This window comes from Paramormyrops kingsleyae, chromosome 9 (assembly GCF_048594095.1).
Source record: "Paramormyrops kingsleyae isolate MSU_618 chromosome 9, PKINGS_0.4, whole genome shotgun sequence".
NCBI classification, from domain to species: Eukaryota; Metazoa; Chordata; class Actinopteri; order Osteoglossiformes; family Mormyridae; genus Paramormyrops; species Paramormyrops kingsleyae.
In genome coordinates, this window is record NC_132805.1 from 2957857 (window position 1) to 2982412 (window position 24556).

General features: G+C 44.7%; 1 protein-coding gene across 1 annotated transcript in view; it reads right to left on the reverse strand.

The window, feature by feature from the left end:
- thsd7ab (thrombospondin, type I, domain containing 7Ab) overlaps positions 1 to 24556 on the reverse strand; it is a 90772-nt gene that overhangs the window by 11838 nt on the left and 54378 nt on the right. Inside the window, exons 9-23 of the mRNA XM_023802723.2 lie at positions 23611 to 23848; positions 21279 to 21394; positions 20198 to 20330; positions 19635 to 19738; positions 17459 to 17653; positions 15153 to 15416; positions 12844 to 13022; positions 12400 to 12405; positions 12087 to 12217; positions 11521 to 11674; positions 10407 to 10548; positions 8258 to 8373; positions 7205 to 7322; positions 469 to 614; positions 17 to 191 (exon numbers count right to left, since the gene is read on the reverse strand). Of these exons, the coding sequence (XP_023658491.2) occupies positions 17 to 191; positions 469 to 614; positions 7205 to 7322; positions 8258 to 8373; positions 10407 to 10548; positions 11521 to 11674; positions 12087 to 12217; positions 12400 to 12405; positions 12844 to 13022; positions 15153 to 15416; positions 17459 to 17653; positions 19635 to 19738; positions 20198 to 20330; positions 21279 to 21394; positions 23611 to 23848 (2217 nt within the window). The remainder of the gene's footprint in view (positions 1 to 16; positions 192 to 468; positions 615 to 7204; positions 7323 to 8257; positions 8374 to 10406; positions 10549 to 11520; positions 11675 to 12086; positions 12218 to 12399; positions 12406 to 12843; positions 13023 to 15152; positions 15417 to 17458; positions 17654 to 19634; positions 19739 to 20197; positions 20331 to 21278; positions 21395 to 23610; positions 23849 to 24556) is intronic.

A 24556-nucleotide genomic window follows, 5' to 3' on the forward strand; every position in this document is an offset into this window, starting at 1 on the left:
TGCCCAGGCTACATACCCGGGCAGGGCAGTGTGCAGGCCTCCGTCAGGGCGACGCGCTCGTCTCCGTCTGCAGACGGCTCCAGGTCGGCGCAGAGCTCCTCCTCCACCACGCTCTCCTCCTCGCCCCCCAGGCCGTCCGACACCATGCAGGACGCATTGCGGATACGGAGGCCCTCCCCACAGTCCGCATCCTACAAAAGTGGGATTTTCTGGGTTATTGCATTCTTATAATTACTAGTCTTCACAATTTCTGCAAAAACATTAGACATTACAAGAAGAAAATAATTAGATTAACAAATATAAATGCGAAACATTTAATAGGCTAAAAATTCAAAAATGTACCACAAACGTTGAGCCTTTGGGGTACCTTAATCAAGAGAATAAGTCTTCACTGCCTAATTAACATGTGATTAAACCCACTTGTGTAAGTCTGACCAAGAGGATCTTCCTGTGATGTGTGAATTATACCTCCACCCTGCAGGGAGACCACGAGCTGTACTGCCACCGGAAGCATGGCCGGGCGGGACAAGGCTGCCACTGCTCCATCTGCGGGGGACACGGCCGCCCGTCGCTCCGGGACGGCTGCGTCACGCCACGCCGCCTCCACATCTTTCCTGGGGGGGGGGGGGGGGGGTCACAGGGTTGGCAGCAGCTCCCTCTGCTGGGCACTGCGTCTCTACCCACCTGCACTCTCAGCGATTATCTTTCCGGCATCATCCGCCTCATATGTCTTACCAAAGCTGTTATATAACAGTAATCCCAGCAGTCAGGTTACATAACACACCAACGTATATCCATTTAGCTTCTACTAATAATGAGGCGAAGGTACCAAAGAGGAAAATCATCCATATACTACCAGTATTTAACAACATTTCCAAAATGGATTATTCAAGACACAATCCAATTGAAAAAGATCACACCTTCAGTCCAGGTGTCAACATGGATCTTGAAACTGAAACTGATTAAATAGTCTTTCAACTTTTCTATGTTCAAAGAGGGTGACATGGGGGTGAATGGGCTTTGAGAGTGATTGCAATGTCTAAAATCCCACGGTTTTGAACATGGATTCATAATAAAGGGCTAAATTATTCTACATTCAATAACAAATGTAAGACAAGGGGAACACGCTGTGTTTGTGTGTCCCAGTAAAATGGATCACAATGTTGCTAAATCACTAATGAAAAGCAGGAACATGAGCATAACGACAATTGGAACAAAAGACAAAATGTCAATACAAAGAAAGATGTGGCCCTACCAATAAATCAGCCAAAAGACGAATATGTCACAGCAAACGTTTTGAGGTATTCAGCCTCAAACAGGACAAATCAACATGCTCACCTTTCCAAGGAAGCTTCTGCGATTGAGCCCAGCAGAAAATGTAATGCCACCGTTTCACCCTCAGCTACGCGTTTCTTGTATTGCGTAATAACTCCATCAGTATAATTCATACTGATGGAGTTATTACGTAAGGACAACTGTTAATGAAATATATCACCATAGTGTTCTGAAATTTGAGAGGTGTGAAATTTCAGCTTTCAGGTACGATCAGCCTATTGAACATTCGGAAAAAGCAAGATCATTGTGCTGCGTTACATATGAGGAGAGTAAAACTGTGAAACTTCATTTAGATGACATACATGCAGATGTTTCATTAAGGTGGGAAGAGAACAGAAGCTTCCCAGCTGGGTACTTCAACCTAATCAACCTAATCAACACAAGAACCATATGGGGCTGAAACTTCAACTGGAAAAAGGAACTATGGAAAAATCCAGCCTCTCTGGTAGCACAAATCTTATCATTTAACACTGTTAGATTTGTCTTTTGGAAAAAAAAGGGGGAAAATGCTCTGTTCATTTTCAGAAAGGGATGCCAAGCTGTTGAGTTGACAGGACAGGTGTAAGTCTGAACCATTACCTTCACAGCAGCTGCTTACACCCTGCCATCGATTTCTGGGAATATTATTCACATTGGGTGTTTTTGACCAATGATCACAGCCATTTTACCCCAGCTGAGGTTCTCGGATTCTGCCGCTCATTCGTAACACCATTTCAGCATGTAACACTAGATGAATTGTAGCCAGCAACTAGCCTGCAAGAAGCCCATTTTCCATCCGGTGTTTGTGACTGTACACCTTTGACTCAGGACAAAGCCTGCCCCCTTCTGAAGTGTCCTTGGAGCGACTGGGCCAACTGCTTACAAGCTGGAGGTCAATCCTTTGGGATTAATAAAGTTTCCTGATTCTGATTCTGAAACAAATGAGGCTCTCAATTCAGGATGACCTTTATTTCTGAGAGGACAGCCCTCTTCAGTATGGTTTCCAAGGGTCTCACAGAGAGATGCTTTAACAGCTATTCTCTTAGGGTGACAAAACACAGGGGAACATTTTGAGCAACGTTGCTGACCAATGCTGCTTGGGCCCTTTCCCATTAATACCGGGCAGCAGACTTCTATCTGATAAACTTTAATCGGCAGCGTTTTTCTAACGTTTTTCTATCATCCAGATCCAGATGAGTTGCCCTTCGTGTCACCTGTCTGTTCGTCGCTCGGTGACGTTGCCCAGTGTATCATCACCTCAGCTGTCTTTCCCAGGGGGCAGCACCAGGGTATCTCACAATGAAGCCTGATTAGCCCTCTTGCTAGCTGTGTCCCTAGGGAGGGATGCACATCTGCTAAAACCTCTTAAGTTCTCTTCCAGCACGCCTCCAGCTTACAGGCCTTCCCTCATTAAGCCAAGTAATGATGGGAAGCCATTACACCCATTCTTGTAAGGAGATTGAAAAGACTCCTCTGTCAAGCACTTGTCTTCTCCCATTGTGCCGTTCAACTGAATTGATGATGGGCCCAAAGCCTCCAACATCAGATCATTAGATGAGCGTGAGGTCAGCTGAAAGGTGAAGGATCAACTGCCACTTTAAGGAGCTCAGGCTTCACCTGCTCTCAGAGGATCCAGTATGCATGACAAATCCCTCTGACTAGCTGTTCATCAAAATGCTAAGCTCACGGGTCAATTGCTCCCTTTGCCAGTTAATTGGATCACAAAGCTGTCATGCAACTTTGCCTTAAATTTAATAGGAACACTGTTTATGTCTGTGAAGCCCAAACTTAGCTTCCTGATAATTTTGTGAATATTATTAGTGGGACATCATTAATTAATTAATTAAGATATTCAGCAGATTATTCCTGTTTTAGTTCAAAACATCCTACTGGTGCACAAGCTCACAGATGAGCCATCAGCTTTTCAGGTTTGTCAGCCCTTTTTAATGTTTACAGGCGACTTTCCACAGGGACGTGTCTGTGTGCACCTCTCCAGGTTCACTACGCTTGAAAAGTTTTTATTATTATTATTTTCAAAGGAAAAGTGGCATGAACTGCACAGCATGAACTGTATATTGTTGTGCTAACAGGAAGAACATACCTCTCACACAGGCCAAATGGGGTTTGCAACTGCATACCTCACCAAAGGAACTGAAGAATATGCACCTTTGGAAAAAATACCTTTGATGTTTCTCTGTTTGAAAAATATGTTCACTAAACTGCAGCTGTTCTTCTAGTCAACTTGGGCAGGTTCTGGCATGAGAACTTTCGATTCTTTCCATTGTCATATTCCCTTAGGAGGGAAATATATTATGATTCTGCAGACTGATCAGCAATACAAGGGGTCAATTAAGACAGATAATTATGCTTTTCTAGTTTGATCATTTTAATTTCAGCTGCATACTTCTGCTCTCCTGGGACTTTTGAGATAAGAGAACAAACCTTCTTGAGAGGGTTTTCAGTTTTTTGCTTTGTCACCTTCTGCCTGTAACAAGGTGTAACAAGACCATCATCCGATTCCACCCTCTGCGTCTTGTTTGAATTCTAAAAGCTTTTCGCTTGCATTGTGAATTGCCCCTTCACTCCAGCAGAGCAGAATATCTAGCTTCCACAAGTCACATAATACGGCACTGTTGTGGGTGCTATCGGGTGTGTGGTGTTCATACTGTAACGTAACGCATATCAGTGGGTGTGCATGGTCATAAGGCTGGGAGTGGTAGTCCTATTATAGAGGGCTATTCTGCGAAATAGAAACTGGGTACATGATCCAGCTATTATTAATTGCATATGTTGATGTTGATGCCTGTGATAGAGGAGACTTTGCTTTCCGCTGTCCTGCTAATGCCTTTGGAAATGTGTATCTGAAATGTGAGGCAGAAGCAGAAGCAAATCAGCAAGGCTGCAAGTGAAACTTCAGAGTATTAGCAGTGGAGATTGACACAGTGTAGGTAATAGGACTCCACTATTCTGCATCTCACGTCTAGCTGAGCCTGGTGCGGCTCTTGCTGGGTTTATCAGGATTTCTGTATAGTTCCTGATGGAGTGGTAGCTGGCTGCTTGCTAGTGGCAGTGCTCCCATAAATGACTGCATGAACCAAATTACAGCAGTCGCCTCTGAGAATGGATCCCCCCTTAAAATATTAAAATCTTTAAAAACGGCATCGCTTCCACACGCAGAAACAAATTCGTCACCATTTTTCTGCATGACTTACAGCCCAAAAACCACTTCCGATCACAGGACGAAGAATGAATAGGACTCCCAGATACATGTCCTGTCTAGATAAGGTTGCTCACTCCACATTGTAAAAAGGTCCACGTGTCACATCTAATAAAAGTCTGTCAACAGAAAATGTGTTTTGGGTGGTGAATTTTTGATGGATATCCACATGAAAGTTTAAACACCTTACCAGCAATTTCAGATCCTAAAATTGCTTATATTAAATAGATAATAAAGTTGTGTGTCATGTCAGCTTGGTCACGGTTATAAAATCCAGGAGCAGCATACAGTTAAACATCCTGTCATTATCTCGCATTGTGGTATTAATATCGTTTACACATTAACGCCACAGGGACCCTACATCCACTTAGAATTACCAATTGACCTCATCACAATCTGTGTCGTACTCAGTGGTCATTTTATCAGGTACGCCTGCTTGGTTATGCCAACAACCTGCTCCTACAAAGAGAGAATCATTTGGCTGTGACTCAACGCATAAAACACAGAGACTGGGTCAATAGATTCACTTACTGTCCGAAGCTTCAGAACGAGCTATAGTGTGATTTTTAACATGTTATGATTGTCGGTGCCAAACACGATGGTTCCAGCACCCAGCTGTCATTCTGGGATTTTCCACATTGTACAGTGTCCAGGGTTTACAGAAAATATTAAGAATAAACCAAAAAAAGATTGAGTCAGTCGTTGCTGAGAGTGGTCAGAGGGGCACTATTAAAGCTGAAAGGAAGACTACAAGTAGAGGAATGTTATGAAGAAAACTCCATGCACAAAGTTTTCAGCACCATTTTGAATCAGAACCAGGAACAATTTAAACTGTGCTGTAGGCAAAAAGGGGGGTCTACCCTATGTTAGCCAGACGTACCAAATAAAGCGGCCACTGAAAGTCCGCATTTCATTTATTTTGATTATGTAAGACACAAAAGAGAAGTCAAAAGCGGAGTCACTCCACGGTGCCCAGAAGCTCCAGATTCTACCGACTCCGCCCCAAGGCAGAGAGTCAAAATACTGGCAGGCTAAGTGGCCTCCAGCTAACTAGGAGAGAGAGCAGCTCCAGTGTGTTAAGGATGAAGGAGGAGTTCTTGAAGCCATAGCCAGGGGTTATGCAGACCAGCATCATCAGATAACATAAACAATCATAAGCATATCCACCAGGAGGTGCGGCCCAAAAGAGGCATGTGTCCAGTGCTGCCTTTGGACCAAACCGTTGAAGATCAGCCAGCTTAAGCACAAATCCTTAAGATGGCAGTATAAGCAGCTTCTTGGGCAGTAAGGCAGTGGCTATCTTGCCAGTTCCAAAGAAAATATGACAAATTGTGGCTTTGTAGCATGCTGAGAGCTCGCTCCGGTAAAGCATGTGGCAAGGAAATGTGCCAATTGGTTCAAGGAAGTGGTTCTAGTGGAAGGTGGGGAAGAGGCAGCAGAGTACCTGGGCTACGTGGAAGCAAGCAAGGTTTTCCTTCTTGGTCAGAGCTCTGGAAAGCAAAGTCACCCCACATCAAGTTCCTGATCCAATCTCTGATCTCTAGCCCAGCTAAGCATTTTTGATCGTGCCAATTGTGTAGGAGAAGTCGATCATTGTAACACAACTGTCACCAACAGGTTCTGGGAGAGGGGTGCTGTCGCTGGAACCACAATCAGGTGCTGAAGGTGACAACAGATGCATGGGGATCATTGCGAACAAGGGCTCTCACCCAGTGAAGGAGGCCAGAGCTTTTTTATTGTGGAAGAGAACCTGAAGCTGCAACTGAATGTGACAGATGAGCTCCTCGCCATCGAGCAGGACTGGAAGCTCAAGGTCAACCCGGGCAAGGAATTCAAGTGCCTGAAGTCCATTACAGAGACCATGCTTAGGTCAGACATGATACTTATATCTGGAATAGTAAGGTAAATGTTTCTGGGCTGTGTTTGCCCATTCAGGTTTCAGGTCTTTGCAGTGCAATTTCTATATAGGGTCTCCTTGGCCTGCACAACAGGAAAGCTACCAAGAACATCACTGAGAGAGCCTCAAGATGGCTCTGGATCAAGTCAATTACCCCAGATCCATGAACCACACGTGCCAATTGGACACGAGCTGGGGCTTATCGCCCATGCGGGTCACCTGGGTACAGGTGTGAGATTGTGGAATGACCTGAAACAAGAATCACTTACAGAATAACTGAATGCACTGCAAAGCAACTTTAAAGCTGATATTCCATCAAATAAGAAACACTGAAACCAAAAAAACAGGTGACATATTACATATCTTACTGTGACAATGCTGATTTTATATCATAGTACGGAGTAATTCTGCTCCAGGTTCGGTTGTATTTAAAACTCCAGGAACAGAATTGGCCTCAATCCAGGACAACAGATCAGAATTGACTGATTCGGTAGAAAAGCAAAAGGGCATTTTTATACTTTGTGACTCAGATGATGTGTTAGAATAATGTTTGTAAAATATTTCACAAAAAAAACTTTTTGAGTGTTTTTTTACATAACATTCTGAATCCAGAAGCTGAGGAAATTTATGGTTTTTTTTTTTATCTTAACCCTTTACACATCATATTCCTATCCATCACTTTAGCTATTGCTCAATATGTTCTGGTCTGAGTACAAAAGAATCCTCCCTATTGTTTCAGCATATACATTGAACAAGACAGTCAGGATGGATCATACCTGTAAGTCCACAGGTCTCCGAGCATTCCGACCAGGGCGACCAGTCAGAGAGCTGGCAGTTAATGGGGCATTCCACCACGCAAGAAGCATTAAGCTGCCACTTCTTCTCCAGACCAAGCTGCAAGAGAGGAAGGACAAAATTTATGTCTGCTTGTCCAGTGCATGTGAACAATTTTCTGTATTTTATATTTACAATAATTTTATTCCAAGGGTCAAATTCCATCAGTAGCACAAAGCCAAGGGTCACTTCCCCTGATAAAATTGTCGGGGGATCTATCACGCAGGCCAAACGTTTGGCTTATATCGGCTGCCGGTTGGAGGTAAATGGGTCGATTCAGGCTGTGGAGAAAACTTCTGTTCCTGGTGCCACGTTCAGTCTGGGTTCACTGGTATTTAAAAGGCTGCATTTTGAGTATCTGCACTGTAGACTAATGGTCTTTGTTCGTGGCTCCAGTGTTCTGCTCCATATGTATGGCCTCCTGCTGTTTCTGAACTACTAATAACTTCAGAACCAGAACGTTTAATTGGTTTAATTAGGGAAATAATCCCCATTCAATCGAGGGTATAACTGGTTGAATGAAAACCAGCGTGAAAAAGACCAAATCTTCCCTACAGACCAAAATTTGCATCAAAGAAAAGCTGTACTCAGTAACTCAACATTGAGCAGTGCTATCTGATTCCGCTGCACAGAAAAATTAACTCAATTTAATTAACTTAGGAAATTATGCAATGTATAGTCACGGATTGCATCATGATAGAAGTTTTACCAATTTCAAAGCAGGTATGGGGATAATTAATGTCTGAAGTAATGAAGATCATGTTTGGCTAAATCTCGCACAGCTATAATTAAATGCTAATACATTTCATCTCCTTAATGTGGCTGTGTGACCATTTCTGAAGTTACCTTCACTTTTTCAGCAATGTGAGATGTGTATAATTTATTAGTTTTATCAGAAATAATGTGTTTTCCATGCTTCTGTTTTTATGTGCGAAACTAGATGAGCTGAAATGAGAACGTGATGATGAATCCATAATGGTGGACGTGCCGCTCACCTCCGCGCAGTATTTCAGGTCGACGGACTTGCCATCGCTGCGCACGCAGTCCAGCATGCGCGTCCTGATGCCGCTGCCGCATGCGGCCATCGCGCTCAGCTGACAGGTGCTCCAGTCTGGCCAGGAAGTACCAGGTGGGTGCGGGTGAGAAGGTGATTTCAGGATTCAAAGGTTTTTATTGTCATTCCTGCACATCAATACACGTAGAGGAACGAAATGTGTTTCCTCGAGTCCTGGCACACAGTATAAAAATATAAAAAGTAAGTTAAGAGAATGGAATTGAAAATGATAAAGGTGTAAAAAATACAGTGAATACAAATAAAATGTGGCAGAGAAGTGACATTGCAGTATGAGATGCAACAACGTGCTAAATCAGGAAGGTGTACTCAGTAGGTCTGCTGTATGACAGTCAAATTTCTCTGTACATAGTGGCGATGACCATGTTCGTGTTGGGGGGGGGGGGTTGCTGAGGGGTCAAAGGGCAAAGGGAGGCACAGTCAGTGTCACAGCATCAGGGAAGATGCTGCTCCTCATCCCAGAGGTTACAGCCCTGATGCTGCTTAGCCTCCTGCTGGATGGTAAGGGGACAAACGCAGGGTGTTTAGGGTGGGCAGAGTCCCTCATGATGTAGGTGGCCTTCCTCCTGCACCTGCTGGTGTAGATGTCTGGGATCGTAGGCAGACTGCTACACAAGATCCTCTGCGCAGTCTTTAGTACCTGCTGCAGCGCCAGTCTGTCTGCAGCAGAGCAGCTACCACTTCCCCAGTGTGCTGTCTCATCTGGCTCATGCACATACATCATAAGGATGATGATCATTCGCTGGGTGACGCAGAGACACGCAGGAGCCAAATACTAACCTCATGTCTCTGTTCCACTGAGTAGAAGGAACATATATTTATATGTTGGAAGGTTTGTGTACCTGTATAATAATATTCTGAAACAGTCATGTAAATTCAGTCCCATCCATTTAGCAAACTAAGACAATGCTGGGTCCTGTTATTTAAAAACAATAAAGACGTTTTTGCAGTGCAAACACACCCCAGCTTTTGAAATCTGTGCTCAAAGACCTCCTGTATTTAAACGAAGAAGTGGGATCAAATGAACAAAGCCCCTTGTCCAACCCTGCCCTATGAAGAGCTCAGATCATCTTTCTTCATTCTGTAATACCTGACATTACGATATAAGATTTAAACATGTGGAAGCCATCGATTATCAGTTGCCTGCCTCCCAATGGCTCTGTTTAATGACACACAGCTGGCCCTGCTTTGGATTAATTGCCTTCGTGAGGATAAATAAGCTGTGTGGAAGCAGGAGGGAAAAAGACTGAGTTGTGCTCCGGGTGAAGCGTAGGCTGTGTAGGTATTTATGAGCTGTGGGCTTCTTCCTCCGCAGTGTAGCTCTCTATCCAGGGGCCTTAGAGGGGCATTCATACCCTGAGAGATTCAGGGGGCCTCGCGTTTTATGGGAGCCCCAAAGCCGACCATCGAGGGCCCCAGCGCTGTATGGGAGCCCCAAAGCCGACCGTCGAGGGCCCCAGCGCTTTATGGGAGCCCCAAAGCCGACCGTCGAGGGCCCCAGCGCTTTATGGGAGTCCCAAAGCCGACCGTCGAGGGCCCCAGCGCTGTATGGGAGCCCCAAAGCCGACCGTCGAGGGCCCCAGCGCTTTATGGGAGCCCCAAAGCCGACCGTCGAGGGCCCCAGTGCTGTATGGGAGCCCCAAAGCAGACCGTCGAGGGCCCCAGCGCTTTATGGGAGCCCCAAAGCCGACCGTCGAGGGCCCCAGCGCTGTATGGGAGCCCCAAAGCCGACCGTCGAGGGCCCCAGCGCTTTATGGGAGCCCCAAAGCCGACCGTCGAGGGCCCCAGTGCTGTATGGGAGCCCCAAAGCAGACCGTCGAGGGCCCCAGCGCTTTATGGGAGCCCCAAAGCCGACCGTCGAGGGCCCCAGCGCTGTATGGGAGCCCCAAAGCCGACCGTCGAGGGCCCCAGCGCTTTATGGGAGCCCCAAAGCCGACCGTCGTAGGCCTGTCCCACCCGCTTGTACATATGTACAAAGAACCTGCATGTCTTTGAATGGTGGCATTTTGTCAAGGGACCCAATATTTCTAGCTACACCCCTAAGTCTAGCCACAGCAGGCGTACGTGTTTACCTGTGATGTTATAGATAAAGTAGTAGCAGTTGATGTTCAGGGCGCAGGCCTCAGTCTGGGTCGCGTTTGGACACTGTCTCCCTGCTTCCGGCAGCCTCAGCACGCGTGCCGTCCGCTCCCTCCTGTTGTACCCATTGCATGGCTGCAAAAAAAATCCGACACAAATTCCTCTGTGAAAGTCAGGGCTTTAAAAGAAAGGTACATACATCTGGAGTTTTAGTATCATTTCTTTTTGTCTTCACTCAAGGACAGACTGCAAATTACGTTCTCACATTCAGTTAGAAGGACAATGCAGTATTTTCTGAATGGTGGGTATGAGGTCAGCCGTTTACGACATGCAATCCTTCGGTGCATATTTATGTTGCCGCTAACTCATTAGCAGATAAAATACAAGAAAATTTACCGTTGCTTTGTACTTTCTGCGAGGGTCAACAGTTAATTAAAGATGAATGCAAGACAACCTGCTTACGTTTCTGTGAATGTGGCAGTTTTCAGTTAACACCTGTCACATCCCGGAGTGATTTATGACCCAGATATTATTTTTTGCAGCGGATTAAAATGATCTTTTCTGAAGTCAAGCTATTTCTTGGGTCGAATGCCTTCGGGCCCCCAGCGGGATATTCCCACAGCCACAGTAATTAGCCTCGCTGGTAGATCCGTGGGCAGAACACTTGGGGGAGGGTGTAGGTATGGATTATGGGCTGGCAGGTATTAACGTGAAAATGCATTAATACGTAAAGCCTCGTTTTCCCTGCGCCTTAGCTACCCGCACAGCTTCAGAGAGCTCCGGAGCTCGAAAGCTTACGTCTCTGGGACCGTCTCAGTCCTCCGCCCACCTGTCCCCCCCCCTTCGGCCCCCTCACCATGAATTATGCATCAGCCAGCTCTGCAGGAGAGACCCGCTGAGGCCGTGTCGAGGCTCAAATTGGCAAAAAAAAAAGCCATGCCGCATTTAGCACTTCCTCTCCTCAGGTGCAGACGCCGTAGTGGAGCGTTGGCCCTCAAACAGCCTCGTTTACACACCCCTGCCCCCCCCCTCAGCACATGGGTGGCCCTGCTTCTCGCTTCCGAAGGTGTGAAATGGATTTGCAGGCAGGTGTCGGCCGACTCTCACCAAGATGCAGCGACCCCAGGGCCCCCAGTCGGACAGGACGCAGTCCTCGGGACAGGGCAGGTGGCCGTGCTCAGTGCCAGCCGGCATCTCCTCAGGGTCACACAAGTACTCCTCCACCACCTCAGACGGCCCATCACTGGTGTTCTGCATGCACCTTTCGGGGGGGGGGGGGAAAGCAAACACGTGTTCCCCGTGCAATTCGCACAGCTGATGTGAAGGACGGCGATGGTGTGGTTATGGGGATTAGGCCTCCGCGTCTGATCAGAAGGTCGTCGGTTCAAGTCCCATCCTCAGTAGAACAGTCCCATGTTTAGTGGACCCTTGAGCAAGCCCCTTAAGCCCCCCCCCGCCCCCCCCCCCCAGAAAACTTCCGGGGTGCCGCTTAAATGGCTTGACGCTGCTCTCGGACCCCAGCTTTGCTCTCAACTGTGTATGTGTATATGCGTGTGTCTCAAAGCACCGCAAGATGGGATATGTGAAAAGCCACATTCCAGTGTGGCTGTAATAATACTGGTGCAAAAGGCAAACAAAGCAGAATTAAAAAAAAACCCCAAGGCACCGCTTACCGGACTTTCCGGGTGCGAGCCCCCTCGCCGCAGTTCTTCTGCTCTACACTGCTGATCTTCCAGGTGCTCCAGGGCTCAGCCACCCACATGTACTGACTGCAGTCACTGACACAGGGAATCACTTCATACACCTGGCATCACGAGAAACATAACAGGAAACGGTAGTAAACATACGAGGAGTCCATACGAGGAGTCCATACGAGGAGTCCATACGAGGGCACCGTACAGGATGGATAAGATATACAAACATGCAGAATGTGCAGATGGTTATCGATGCAATTATTTTACAATATCATATGTTTAGTTTGCTCACCTGTGCCTGTTGGTGAACCATTTTCCATATGAGAAATGGAGCGGGGAGAAATTTCATTAACGGGAAGAATTAAAATCGTGAGAAGCAGTTTGCAAAGCTTTTTTATAATGCGAGTGTACTGGAAGATAAAGCATTGTTTTAATGTTTAATAATTTCTTAATCTTTCAATGTGATCGTAAATGGACCAGGTTCATGTAAAATATCCTAAACATCATCATTAAATAACATTATATTTCACATAAAATTCTAGCATCAGTTTCTGGTCATAAAATTTTATAATATGTATCCAAAAATGCCAAGCATATACATTTTTAAATGCATAATTACAATAATTCTTTCATATACTGTAAATAAAACATATGAAAATACATATATAGTGTACTGCATTTTTTGCATTGTTCATTATGCATATGACCACACTGAGCACGTGAGGTCACACTTTACCTGGTTGATGTGGTCCAGTTTGGGACACGGACGCCCACCGTTGTACGGCTTCTCTCGCAGCCATTTGGACCGGACCTTGACTCCGCTGCCACAGGACTTGCTGCAGCGAGACCAGCTGGACCACTCGCTGAGCTTGCAGTCTGAGGGGCAGGCGATGATGCACGCCTCCTCGATATACCCTAATGCCAGGGGTGCCACTCTGGGGTCAAACATCCTTCAGGAATTCATGTCTACGGTTATGTACTGATATGTAAATGTATTGGTTATGTACTGATATGTAAATGTATTGGATGGGATACAATACAATATGCATGTCTTATCACACACTATGGGCAGTTCAGAGACGCCCAGTCCCCTAAACCCAGAGGTGATCCGTGCAGCAATCAATAGGCAAACGCCATCCGCACAAATCCAGACTTAAGCCCCCAACCCGAGAAATATAAGGCAACAGTACAACTCACTGAGCCACCTGCTTGCTATACATATACCAGAATGAAATATGTATGGCAGACATAAAGGCATGTTATGCACCCCTTATAGAAAGCATCTATATTAAAAATCAGTTGAAATTCGAGCGGATCATGTGACATTTAGGGGGATTTTCTTATACTGGACTGAAAGAAGGTTTTGCAGCAAGAAATTGTGGAATTTTACTGTGCTTGTTATTATTTTGGGAGATATTTTTGTCTTATTTAGTGTGTAAGAGCCACACAGAAATTTTAGTAAGTTATTATATTTTTATTAAGCTTTTCTACAGCGTTTGAGTATGTTTTAAATTGACAATATCCTATGTCTGTGAAAAAAAGTTAATTTAACAAGAAAAACAATGAACAGATTCCCTCCAGCAGAAATACACCGAGCAAAGCTTTATCTGATCACAAATACCAATTTGCAGCACTAACAGCACCTCTGCCATTTGCTGGGGGGGGGGGTCTTTCTCACATTAAGTGTTATTGAGTGTCACTTCTCTAATCATAGCTTGAGGGAGAGCCTTCTCAAGCTAATAAGGTTATATGTGAAAGAGAAAACCAGTTGACCCTCTTTAGATTATGCTATTTGTTTAGCAAAAACTCACCTTCTGTGAATTAACATCATCTCTGTGCATAATGCAATGTCTGATTTCTCCTGTTAATGTTCTATATTTAAATGATCTCAGTTTCATTTATAATTGCTTTATCTACTACAGAGTTTACTTTTACTACCAGCTCAGGGAATCCTTCCTAACACACTCTTTAATAACATGCAGACATTACTAACCAATATAGTTGGATCTAGGGGTCATTTACAAACTACCAGTATTACTCACTGTCATTATATGAGTCCCATGTCATTCCTCGCTGCCCCTTAGCCACTCTTTATTGGGTCCTTTTGTAATGAGTGCTACATTTAAATATCCAACTACCTCTAGCAAACCCAATACCTTCCATAATCACAGGAACCCTGTCTCTACATATCCAACTACCTCTAGCAAACCCTACATCCTCCATACCCACAGGAACCCAGCCTCTACATATCTAACTACCTCTAGCAAACCCTACATCCTCCATCCCCACAGGAACCCTGCCTCTACATATCTAACTACCTCTAGCAAACCCTACACCCTCCATACCCACAGGAACCCTGCCTCTACATATCTAACTGCCTCTAGCTAATCCTACACCCTCCATGCCCATATGAACCCTACCTCTACAAATCCACCAGCCTCTACCTAATTGTACTCCCTACAAATTCACATGAACCTTGCCTCTGTCCAGGATGACTATGTGTGAGATGTATTTGAAAGGCCTCTGCAGTTTGGTTATCTGCATGAGCAGGATTCTTCTTGTACAAAACAAGGGACAATACCAAAATTTCATGCTTAAGGTGCATTTCATGGCTGCTAAAAGCAGCATATCCTTTTACACCGATTCCTTCCCTTGAAATTCGAAATAAACAACACCCACTAATCTGCAAGGCCGCCTCTGGGGGAATAATCAACTGGTGCATAGTTCCAGCATGCTGTTAAGGTTAGCAGGATGGACAGCCCAAGAGGGAGAACATGAATCCCTCTAAACTCTGCTGTAAGTGCAGCCCCCGTGCATGTCCACTGGCCTGACCTTGTCTCAATGTAAGCATACTGTTTCAAGTATCAAACTGGTGTAGAGTATGAGGTGTATGGCTTATATAGAGGTGTGTGGCCTACCATGCATGCTTTCTGGTGAAATTGCTCATTTTCACACTTTACTTTAACCTAATCCTAACCCTAACCTAAACCTAACCCTAACCCTAACCCCACCCCCCTTAAGGAACTATAACACCGTGAGGCTCACCATGACTGTTGCAGCGTGATGTTTCCACAGGACGTTCGTTCTGGTCATAGCACATGACAGCCTGGTAGCGGTATCCCTGACCACACTCCTTTATGTCTCCCTGCACCTTCATTCCCAGTACGCCCTCCAGTCGGCCTTCCGGGAGGATGCAGTCTGACCAGTTGCCCACAGGCAGGGCGCTGTACTTGTTGCAGGGGCAGTACTGAGTCTCACTCAGGGGGTACGTCTGCGGGTTCCGGCACTGCTCCCTCTTCTTGCTCTTCCCTGGATTTTGGTGGAGCGAAATCTTTCGACAGTTAATTTTACTGTCCAGTGCAGTCAAAATACAGCCAAAGTACTTTACATGTTGTACGAATTACACATAACAGAAATTAACAAAACAGCTCTGTTGCAGAGATGCTGTTTTTCCATAAATTTTTTCATGCTCATGTTCTGAAACCGGCTCAGTGTTTCTTGAAAAAAAAAGCAAAAGTGTCTTAAGCTTTTTACTTCTAAGTTATTATTAGTATTATTATTTATTTTGTCAGATTAAGGTTGATCCACTTTATCCTCTATATATTTTGTTTTTTCTGGGAAAAAAAATATGCAAGTTTATTTATAGGTAAATAATGTCAGTGAGTAAAACAGCACTACAGGATACTGCTTACATGATAGATATAAATAAATATGTATAAATATTAATATATACAGAGATAAATATATCTCTGAGAAGAAAAACCTCCAGGTCTTTGATGGATAAAAGAGGCAGAAATATTCTTTGCACTCTGAGCTCCAAAACTTCCCTTAAAGGTTCATAAAAGTTTAGATCTGACGATTGGGAGGGATTCGACTTCATCCTGTATTCGTGAAGCCACATTTCAATTTGTGTAACTGTGTCTTTAGGCCTCTGTCATCTTGGAATATGGGGACATCATGAGGGAACCATGTTTGCACCATATCATGACAGAAAGTAGCCAACTTTCCCGGAGTCTCCCTCAGGGATTTGGTTCTTTTGTATGTGCTACCAGCTGATGCATCGTTGTGCTTTGACCTTAAATACGAGCAATTTCCAAACAGCAGCCCAGTCATAAATTCTAGCTCACATAGTGCAGTGCATTTCCTCTTAAGACTCTGTGGTAATTCTTGACGCTCTACCTTTGTACTGTCTTTCATCTTTGCTGTTAAGTGTCATCCTGTCTCTGCCTGTGAACTTCAATATGCTCCTGTTCTTCCTCTTTACTAAAGCTGCTTGTCAGTGTTCCTCAGAAGCTGATGTGATTGTTGAGACTGTTTCCCTCGACACACTAAACGACTTTTCTGATTTTTGTACCTGATACACCTTAAATTCAGACTCTTAAGCCTCTTCATTAGTTACCTCATGCTGTTTTGAAGATTCACTTATCAAAATATCAATGTTCAGGCCACTGTTATACACTGCTAGGGCAAAAAAAAGGCTGCACACGTTAATATTTTGTTGGACCACCTTTAGCTTTGATTACGGTGCATGTTCATCATGACATTGTTTCCACATGCTTATACAATATCTCAACATTTATTTTCATCCAGATTTGCATTAATTAAGATTACATATCGATGACAAGCGAGTTGAACCACTCCACTCTAGAAAAATGTCAAATAAATAATGTAATATGTATTCAAAATGTAACCAAAACTACAGCGAAATACAACAATCATCTACCAATAGAGTCCATCAGATAAGTTTGTTTTGTGAGTTGTGCCAGCAAATCACTTGCTTTTGTTTAATATCATCGCTATGAAATGCTAAATATTTCCATGCAGCAGAAGGCTGATGTCTTTTGGTAACCAGTTCTTGTTCACTTTTCTCTTTTTCACTCATTTTTGTTCAGTGTTTCTCGATGTTTCACACGGTGCATGGATGAGGCCGACAGCAAGGACAAGAATGATCATGATTGTCTTGAAGAGCGCATGTAGAGCTCAAGCAAAAGCTGAGGCAGTGAAATTTACACTGATTTTTTTTTTTAAATATACCAGATAATCTTGAAAAGGAACAATCATTAAAATTGCAAAGCTATATACCACTGTATAATGTCTGGATGGTATGATGGTAAAATTAGATTGGGCCCAAACCTGATCTCAACCCAAGTGACTATCGCGGCCGATGCGATGTGACAACTGCACATACATAACATGCAAATTCGATATTAGAACATTAGTACATCGCCCAGCCCTAGCTGTGACTGTAATTGTGATTCGTTTCATTTGGTGTTTCCAATATTTTATCCACACTCTGCTCATTTACTATATATACGCACATATATATATATATAAATGCTAGCATTCCTTACCTATGAGGACCCGTTTCCGCGTCCTCCCGCCCACGCAGTCTGCAGTACAGTGCGAGAACTTGGACCAGCTGGTGAGCTGACAGTGGTCCTGACACGGGTGCTGGCAGGTCTGCGTGACGCCTGGCATGGGGCCGGCGGACTTCATGCATTCCGCGATGTCGGCCGCCCCGCCCTCCTGCCCCCGACACGAGACGGCTGCGGGGTTACAAGTCAGGGAAGGAAACGGTGGGAAATAGCACTGGAAGCCGAGCTGCCAGAAGCGACAATACAGAGAACAGCTGTAACTAATCACATGGACTCAAGTTCCTAAAAAAGATCCGAGAGCTGTTCAGGATGTGACATACAGTGAAATGCTATTAATTCCCAGACCACGTGTAAATACTCTTCAGGAGAGTAACATAATAAGGCCAGTTAGATCATTTACAAGCGCAAATTTACAGTTGCATAAATCTGTCATTGGGATCATACTGTATATTCCGGTACCTCTTTACTGTATTCCAGTGATAATTCAGTGTTCGGTACCAAGTTATGCCATAAAACAACAAGCAACTAACAGGGTCTCTGCCAATAACGGAGCCAGAAACCATGGCGTGGGTGGGCGGGCGGAAGTCAGGCCAGTCCCATAACGACTCCCTCGGTGACAAAATCACACTACTGATTCAACCACATCTTTTTTTTTCCAAATGACCCGTGGGGTTGCTAAGACCAAGTAAACAAAGAGAAAGAAAAATCTATTTGCCTCTCAACAGCACATTTCCTCACACCTAACCACACACACACACGTAAACCTCTTCAGTCGTTTTTTTGGGACTGTATTCTTCACTGTGAATGGCGAATGGGTCGGACTCTGGGTTAACTCAAGACCACTTTGCTATGGTAGGTCTCTGCCTGGATGATCCACTTCAAACAAGCCTCAGCTAATGTTGATAAGACCCTGATAAAAAGCTGCACGTGCTACCTAACATAGGCCATGAGTGTGGGCGGGGTGGAGGGACCACAAAGAGGACCCCCCCCATTCATTCTACACCCACTGGTGGGGGAAGGGGTTTGCTCTATCACAGTATAAAGAACGTGACTGTGGGCAAAGAGGTGCTACCTACAGTCATCTCTACTGATTTTGTGGGGACAACAAATTTTGATTTAGCAATGTGTGAGGTACGTAATCCTTAATACAGGCCGAGGAATTATTCTATTACATTGTGTGAGATCATTTAGTAAATTGTATCCTTTGTATCCTAAAAAATTGCACCTTTAACTGAGACACAGATTTCTTTGTTCCACTTTTTATATCATTGAGACATCCTTGTTCTATAGTGGAAATATAGAGATCCTAATTTATACATTGTGCAAGCAGCCAGTAATTTCCCTTATCAACACACACTAGACATATTCCCCGTTGCCTTCTGTCAATCAGCCTCCATGCCTTTTGACCTACTGTCCCTATATTTCAATATTTACAGTAAATGACAGGGTCTTTACACGTCTGTCAGCCAGCCTCCAATCCTCAGCTACACATCACCTCCAGTGTAGTGAAGAGTGTCCCAATGCTGGTGAAATGCTGGAACCCAGAGCCCGGAAAAAAAAAGGTTTTTGACATGTTCTTAAAAAAGTGAAAGACACTGTTTTTATAAACCATTACAATTGTGATAAAGGGTTTCTTTGTCCTTATCTTTAATGAAGATACACTGAGCAAGCACACGAAGGTTTGGAGCAAAAGAGAGGCCATAATTCTGAATATGAATGCCTTTAAGTTCTGCCTGTGATGGGTTTTAGCCATGGCACCAGGCTGGGCTGTGGAGTGGACCACAGGATTTTCTGGGGGGGGGGGAGAGAGAGAGGGGGAAGTTTGGGTGTGACAGACCAGATCAAAAATTCCATCTAAAAAAACTGGCTTCCTTCCTGCTCATTTACAATATAAAAATCTTTGATTGGCATTTGTCCAGCCCGGGGGTGGGCCAAGGTTGTGATTATTTGGGTGAGGCTCACCTTGGACTCCCCCTGAACAGCTGGGTCTGAACAGCATCACAGTCAGAATCTCTCCTTCAAATCACATACTCCGTGATTAATTACTGCTTGCGATACATGTCCTGTGGACAGCGCTGCCTTAGATCATTTCAAGTCTTATAGTGATCGTTAGTCGAGGTTATTCGGCAAATGGCTGTGCATTCGGAGTTACCTCTCATCTGAATGCCCGGCCCACAGCTCTCCTGGGCACCTGGGCTGTCCTGGCGAATGTACCAAGGGACCAGCTGGCAGCGACGCCACTTGTGAGTCTTCCACCTGCCACGGGGACAGCCTTCATATGCCCGCTCACTACACCACACATCCCGAACATCCCGAAGCCAGTTTACTATTATCGTTATTATTATTGTTGTTGTTGTTGTGGCAGCTATACTGGTAATGATGAATGAAGCGATGTTAGTATCGACATAACAGTGCATACATAGCAGTACAGATGCTCCTCTACTTACGAATGAGATACGTTCCGAACGGCCGTTCGTAACTTGAAATGTTCGTAAGTCGTCATTCAACAAAAAAAACTGATGTTGCGGACAGGAAAAGGAGCCCAATGTACACAATTTGGAATTACAGTCCTCTTTGTTCGTCTGAAAGTTCGTAAATTGAAAATTCAGAAGTAGAGGAGTGTCTGTACATACATAACAGTAAGAGGAACAGGGTAACAGTAAGAGCAATAAAATTGCCAGGGATCATTTGTTTGGTATTAAACTGCACCCATACCTGTATTCCTGACAGACAGTTGGGGCGTCACACGTCCTTTCCTCATAAAGCACTTCAGGACAGTCTTGGCCCCCATTGGTTGGCCACTGAATAATGATGCGATTCCGAGACTGCTTCACCGTCACACTTGCACCTCCAAATACAATTTTTTAACCAATGAATGACAGACACTGCAGTCCTGTGTTTTTCCACCGCTTGTAGTTTGAGATTTACCTCATTATTTTCAGTCCGCCACTCTTCCAGGAGGAAGAAAGTGGTTTGACTAGGTACAAATATCTGACTGTGCTAGTAAAAATGGCTACAATTCACAAATAACAGAGTTTTATGATAGGGAGGTTATCTCCTGTGAAGGTATTGACAGTTGTAGCTTACTGTGATGCGCTGCCTTCTGCCATAACCAAGATAAAGATGTAGCTTAGGACATGATCATGTCAGAGGCTGGTTAATGAAATCGAAAGGGGTTATTGATTTAGGCTCCTGTTCTCTGGTTTTAACCAATGTAGAGTGCATTACTCATTTCACCTAAAGCTTGTATTTACACCCTAGTACACAAAATGGGCTTGATTAGAACAGAATTTCCAATTTAACTGAAGTCAATTTGTAGTGTTTGTATATTAATGACGTTAGCTAATGAATGCTGCTGATTTAACACCATAGATTTACTATAAAGCAATTACACTGTGTAATAGCTGTTGTAATATTTTCTAAAAATGTCTATTTCTGAAAGGCTGCAGCTCAAACTGAAAGCCTCCATAAACCAGGACATGTAGGTGGCTGTACACGCATGCGTATATGTATGTATACGCTATTGTGCAATAGATTAAGACTCCTCTCACTGGAAATTAGTGTCGTTCTTCTGCTAGAGGTTAATTGACGATGGTGATGTTTTTCGCACAAGTAATTTAAAACTCATTTCCATTGTGTCGTTAATGGGGGGCCCAGTTTCACTAAGTTGGTTTTCCAAAAGTAACAGCTAATCACTGAGTGGAGTGGAGAAAGCACAGTCCTCACTCCCACGTTACTCCTTAAATAGAAATGATTATGCTTGTTGTAATGCTTTGACAGATGATCATGGAGATACCTTCTGGGCAGGTGGATGGACACGGGGTCCAGTCGCTGAAGCCGGTAGCTATACAGTCCCGTTTGCAAGGAAGTGAGCACGGCCGCACTGAGTCAGGGCGGAGGCTTTCGGGGCACCTGCAGCAAACAGAGGACTTGCTGTCTGACACTTACTTCACAGGAGGGAGATACACACAGACCCCAACACAACATCATGACTGCCTCTGGAGATCAGCGAACCCTACATAGGCTGTTCTCATGTGAATGGAGGTTAAGGCATTCGGAAATGAGCTATCATGCAACCCTAAGAAAGGCTTCTCCGCGGCTTCTTCAGCAGTGGATTAAACTCACTTGTGCTTGGTGGAGCTCATATTGCACAATTTTGTTATATAAAGGTGAGATAATCAGTGTAGTTGGATGAGATTATATTTAACAGTTTACAGGCATATGGGCTAGAGTCTAAATTTAATCTTCCGTCTCGTTTAAAATACCAGCACTCGTCAACTGGATGAATATAAACCCAGTGAATTGTCCAGCTAAATTAAGGACAATGATCTGAATGTTTGGCAGATCTGACTTGGCTTAATACTACGTCGAACTCCTAGCTCTTGTTGTGCTGCACAGTCACTTCAGATCGCCTGCGTGGAGGCTAACATCAGGATGTCATGTGAGGTTCTTTCCGGACCAAGCTAAAGCGTCGGTCTACGTGCTGTTGCCTGAGTGCCAGAATGCATTAAAGCAATAGCTGTAAGCACAGATTTATTTTTAATACCAGTGAAAGTGAAAAATCCGTTAGACTGAAACAAAATCCCTCTGCTAGGAACTGAGACCCGATTTCTGCCTGGGAAGACGGCACTGCGTGTTTCCTGCCCCTGGACTCAAATTCAGCACATTTACTGATACAGAAAATAGAGTAATAACCTGACTCTCAAAAGCTTTTAAGATTCCGGATCTACCGAAATATCACACTGATCATTCACAGCATCTAAAATAGTCTGCAACATTAAATTATTTTTTTAACATATATTTACAGAAGGAAATCTTGTTCTCTAGTGTCCTGAAGGTTGGTATTGATTTGAAATCATATTCCTGGGCAGATAGTGAAGCAGTAGTAACAATTTTATTTCATAAACCCCCACTGAAAAAACGAGTTTGGTCAACTTATGGTAGCTGACCAGCTTAAGGTATGTTTTGCATGATTTTTGATGGTATACTGGTCATATAAGCTTATGATGGTCATTCTAGCTGGTTTAGCTGGTCATACCAGCATGACCAGCTTGACAGGCGGGCCACACCCAGTGAAAGTATCAAAGATGAGCAAGAACTGGCATCTGACCATCCAAGACAATCTTAGACCAGCGAAAACCAGCTGTTTTTTAGGTGCCTATTTTCAGCAGGGACCCCAAACATCACAATGGATCTGACACAATAATGCCTATTAAATATGATCTACCTATAGCCTCATTGATTAAAGTGTTGCCGACATGACAGAAAACAGCCACCCTTAGAGAAGAACAATGCAAGATGTGATTATCTGCAATCTTCTATTGACACGGCTTTGATTAAGGGATGGAGCACATGCATTGACTTAGTTTACTGTGAGCTCGTCAGGTGGATCATGGTGGACCTCATCACGTCTGTCTAGACAAAATACAGAAGTAGGCTGGGTGGCTCAGCTTCCTACCCAGACTCCATTAAAGCCTCCAATCCTTCTCGCTGCTGGAGGACTGAGCTATAAGGGCCACGGCTCTGTGCAACGTCAAACACAAATGCATTTAAGTCACTCCCCAGAAGTCCCTTTATTAGCTCCCTTGGGGCTCTTATTGGTTTAAGCTCAGCCAGTGATTCATCGCACACAGCGATCCTCCGGAGGTTTTCTAACTTGTTTCTTTCAACACTTGTAAGTGTCCTGCAGCACATCAACTGGTAACGCTCCAGCGGCCAAGAAACGAAGCAGCTGTCTAAACGACTGCCACACAGATTTATGTTGGATTTAAGGGGAACGCTGGACGGGTTTTAGGCTGACCATGAAAGTACAGCAAGGCTCCTTCGGTGTTTACTCCGCGTAGTAGAAGTACAGATTGTTTGTGCAGCGAGTCTGACACGATTTCAATGAAAATCAACAAAACAAGCTGTTCCCTTACTTTCAGGGGCGTTACTAGGATCTCTTTTTAAGGTGGGGACATATGAGGGATCATAATACACACAGAGGGCCCAACCTTATTATTAGCCAATAATGTGCTTTGAATCGGTGAGTGACAGGGATGGGGGCACTCCGAGGACCAATCATCTTTCAGCTGGAACAAATGCCCCTGTGGAACAAATGCCCTTTATACTTCTTGGTTACTGCTCACTTCTTGGGAGGCACCTGGCCCACGTTGACCCGGACGCAGATGACCTTGCGGGCCTGTACGCCGATGCCGATGCCGCACGCGGTGTCGCCGCTCCAGCTGGTGCCGTTGGACACTGAGGCGGACGCGTCCTCAGTGCACTGGCCCCAGAGGCCCGTCTGCCAGTGGTAGACCGTGCAGGGATGGGCGTTGCAGCTCCGCACTTCCTGCAGGGAGCTGGCATTGGGGCAAGGAGCCCCCCCTGGAGGACACCCAGAACAGTACAGATTAATGAAAAAGGCTCAGCCCTGGCTTATAGCAGGTAATGACATTTCAAACACCACCCCTCTTTAGCGTGAAATTAACCTCACATCATGCTATTCCTTTGAATCGTTTATTTTACATCCAATCTAAATTGCACCGGGCACAATTTCTCGCTCCGGTCTGAGTGTAATGCGTTGCCGTAACCCAGCTGACTTTCCGAATATTGGTGTAAACAGAAGCAAATTGCCAATGGTATTATATTAAAAACACTCCTTGAACCTCCCAGCAAAGTAATTGCCATTTTGGTACGCAGCCCTGATCGTGTTCTGCGGCCAGACGGCTGGTTTTCAGGAGCACTGAGTATCTTTCGAAAAGCGCTGACATTTACGGGCGTGGTGGGTCACTGAGCTTCATGCCACCAGTGTGAATCTGCATTAGCACAGCTCGGGGGGGGGTGGCTGTCGTTCAGTAGAACCATGTGAAAGGTTGTCGGGTAGTGGTCTGCCAGTCAGAATCTAATGATTCATATCAGGTGGTGGTCTGCCAATCAGAATCTAATGATTCATATCAGGTGGTGGTCTGCCAGTCAGAATCTAATGACTCATATCTGGTGGTGGTCTGCCAATCAGAATCTAATGACTCATTTCGGGGGGTGGTCTGCCAATCAGAATCTAATGACTCATTTCGGGGGGTGGTCTGCCAATCA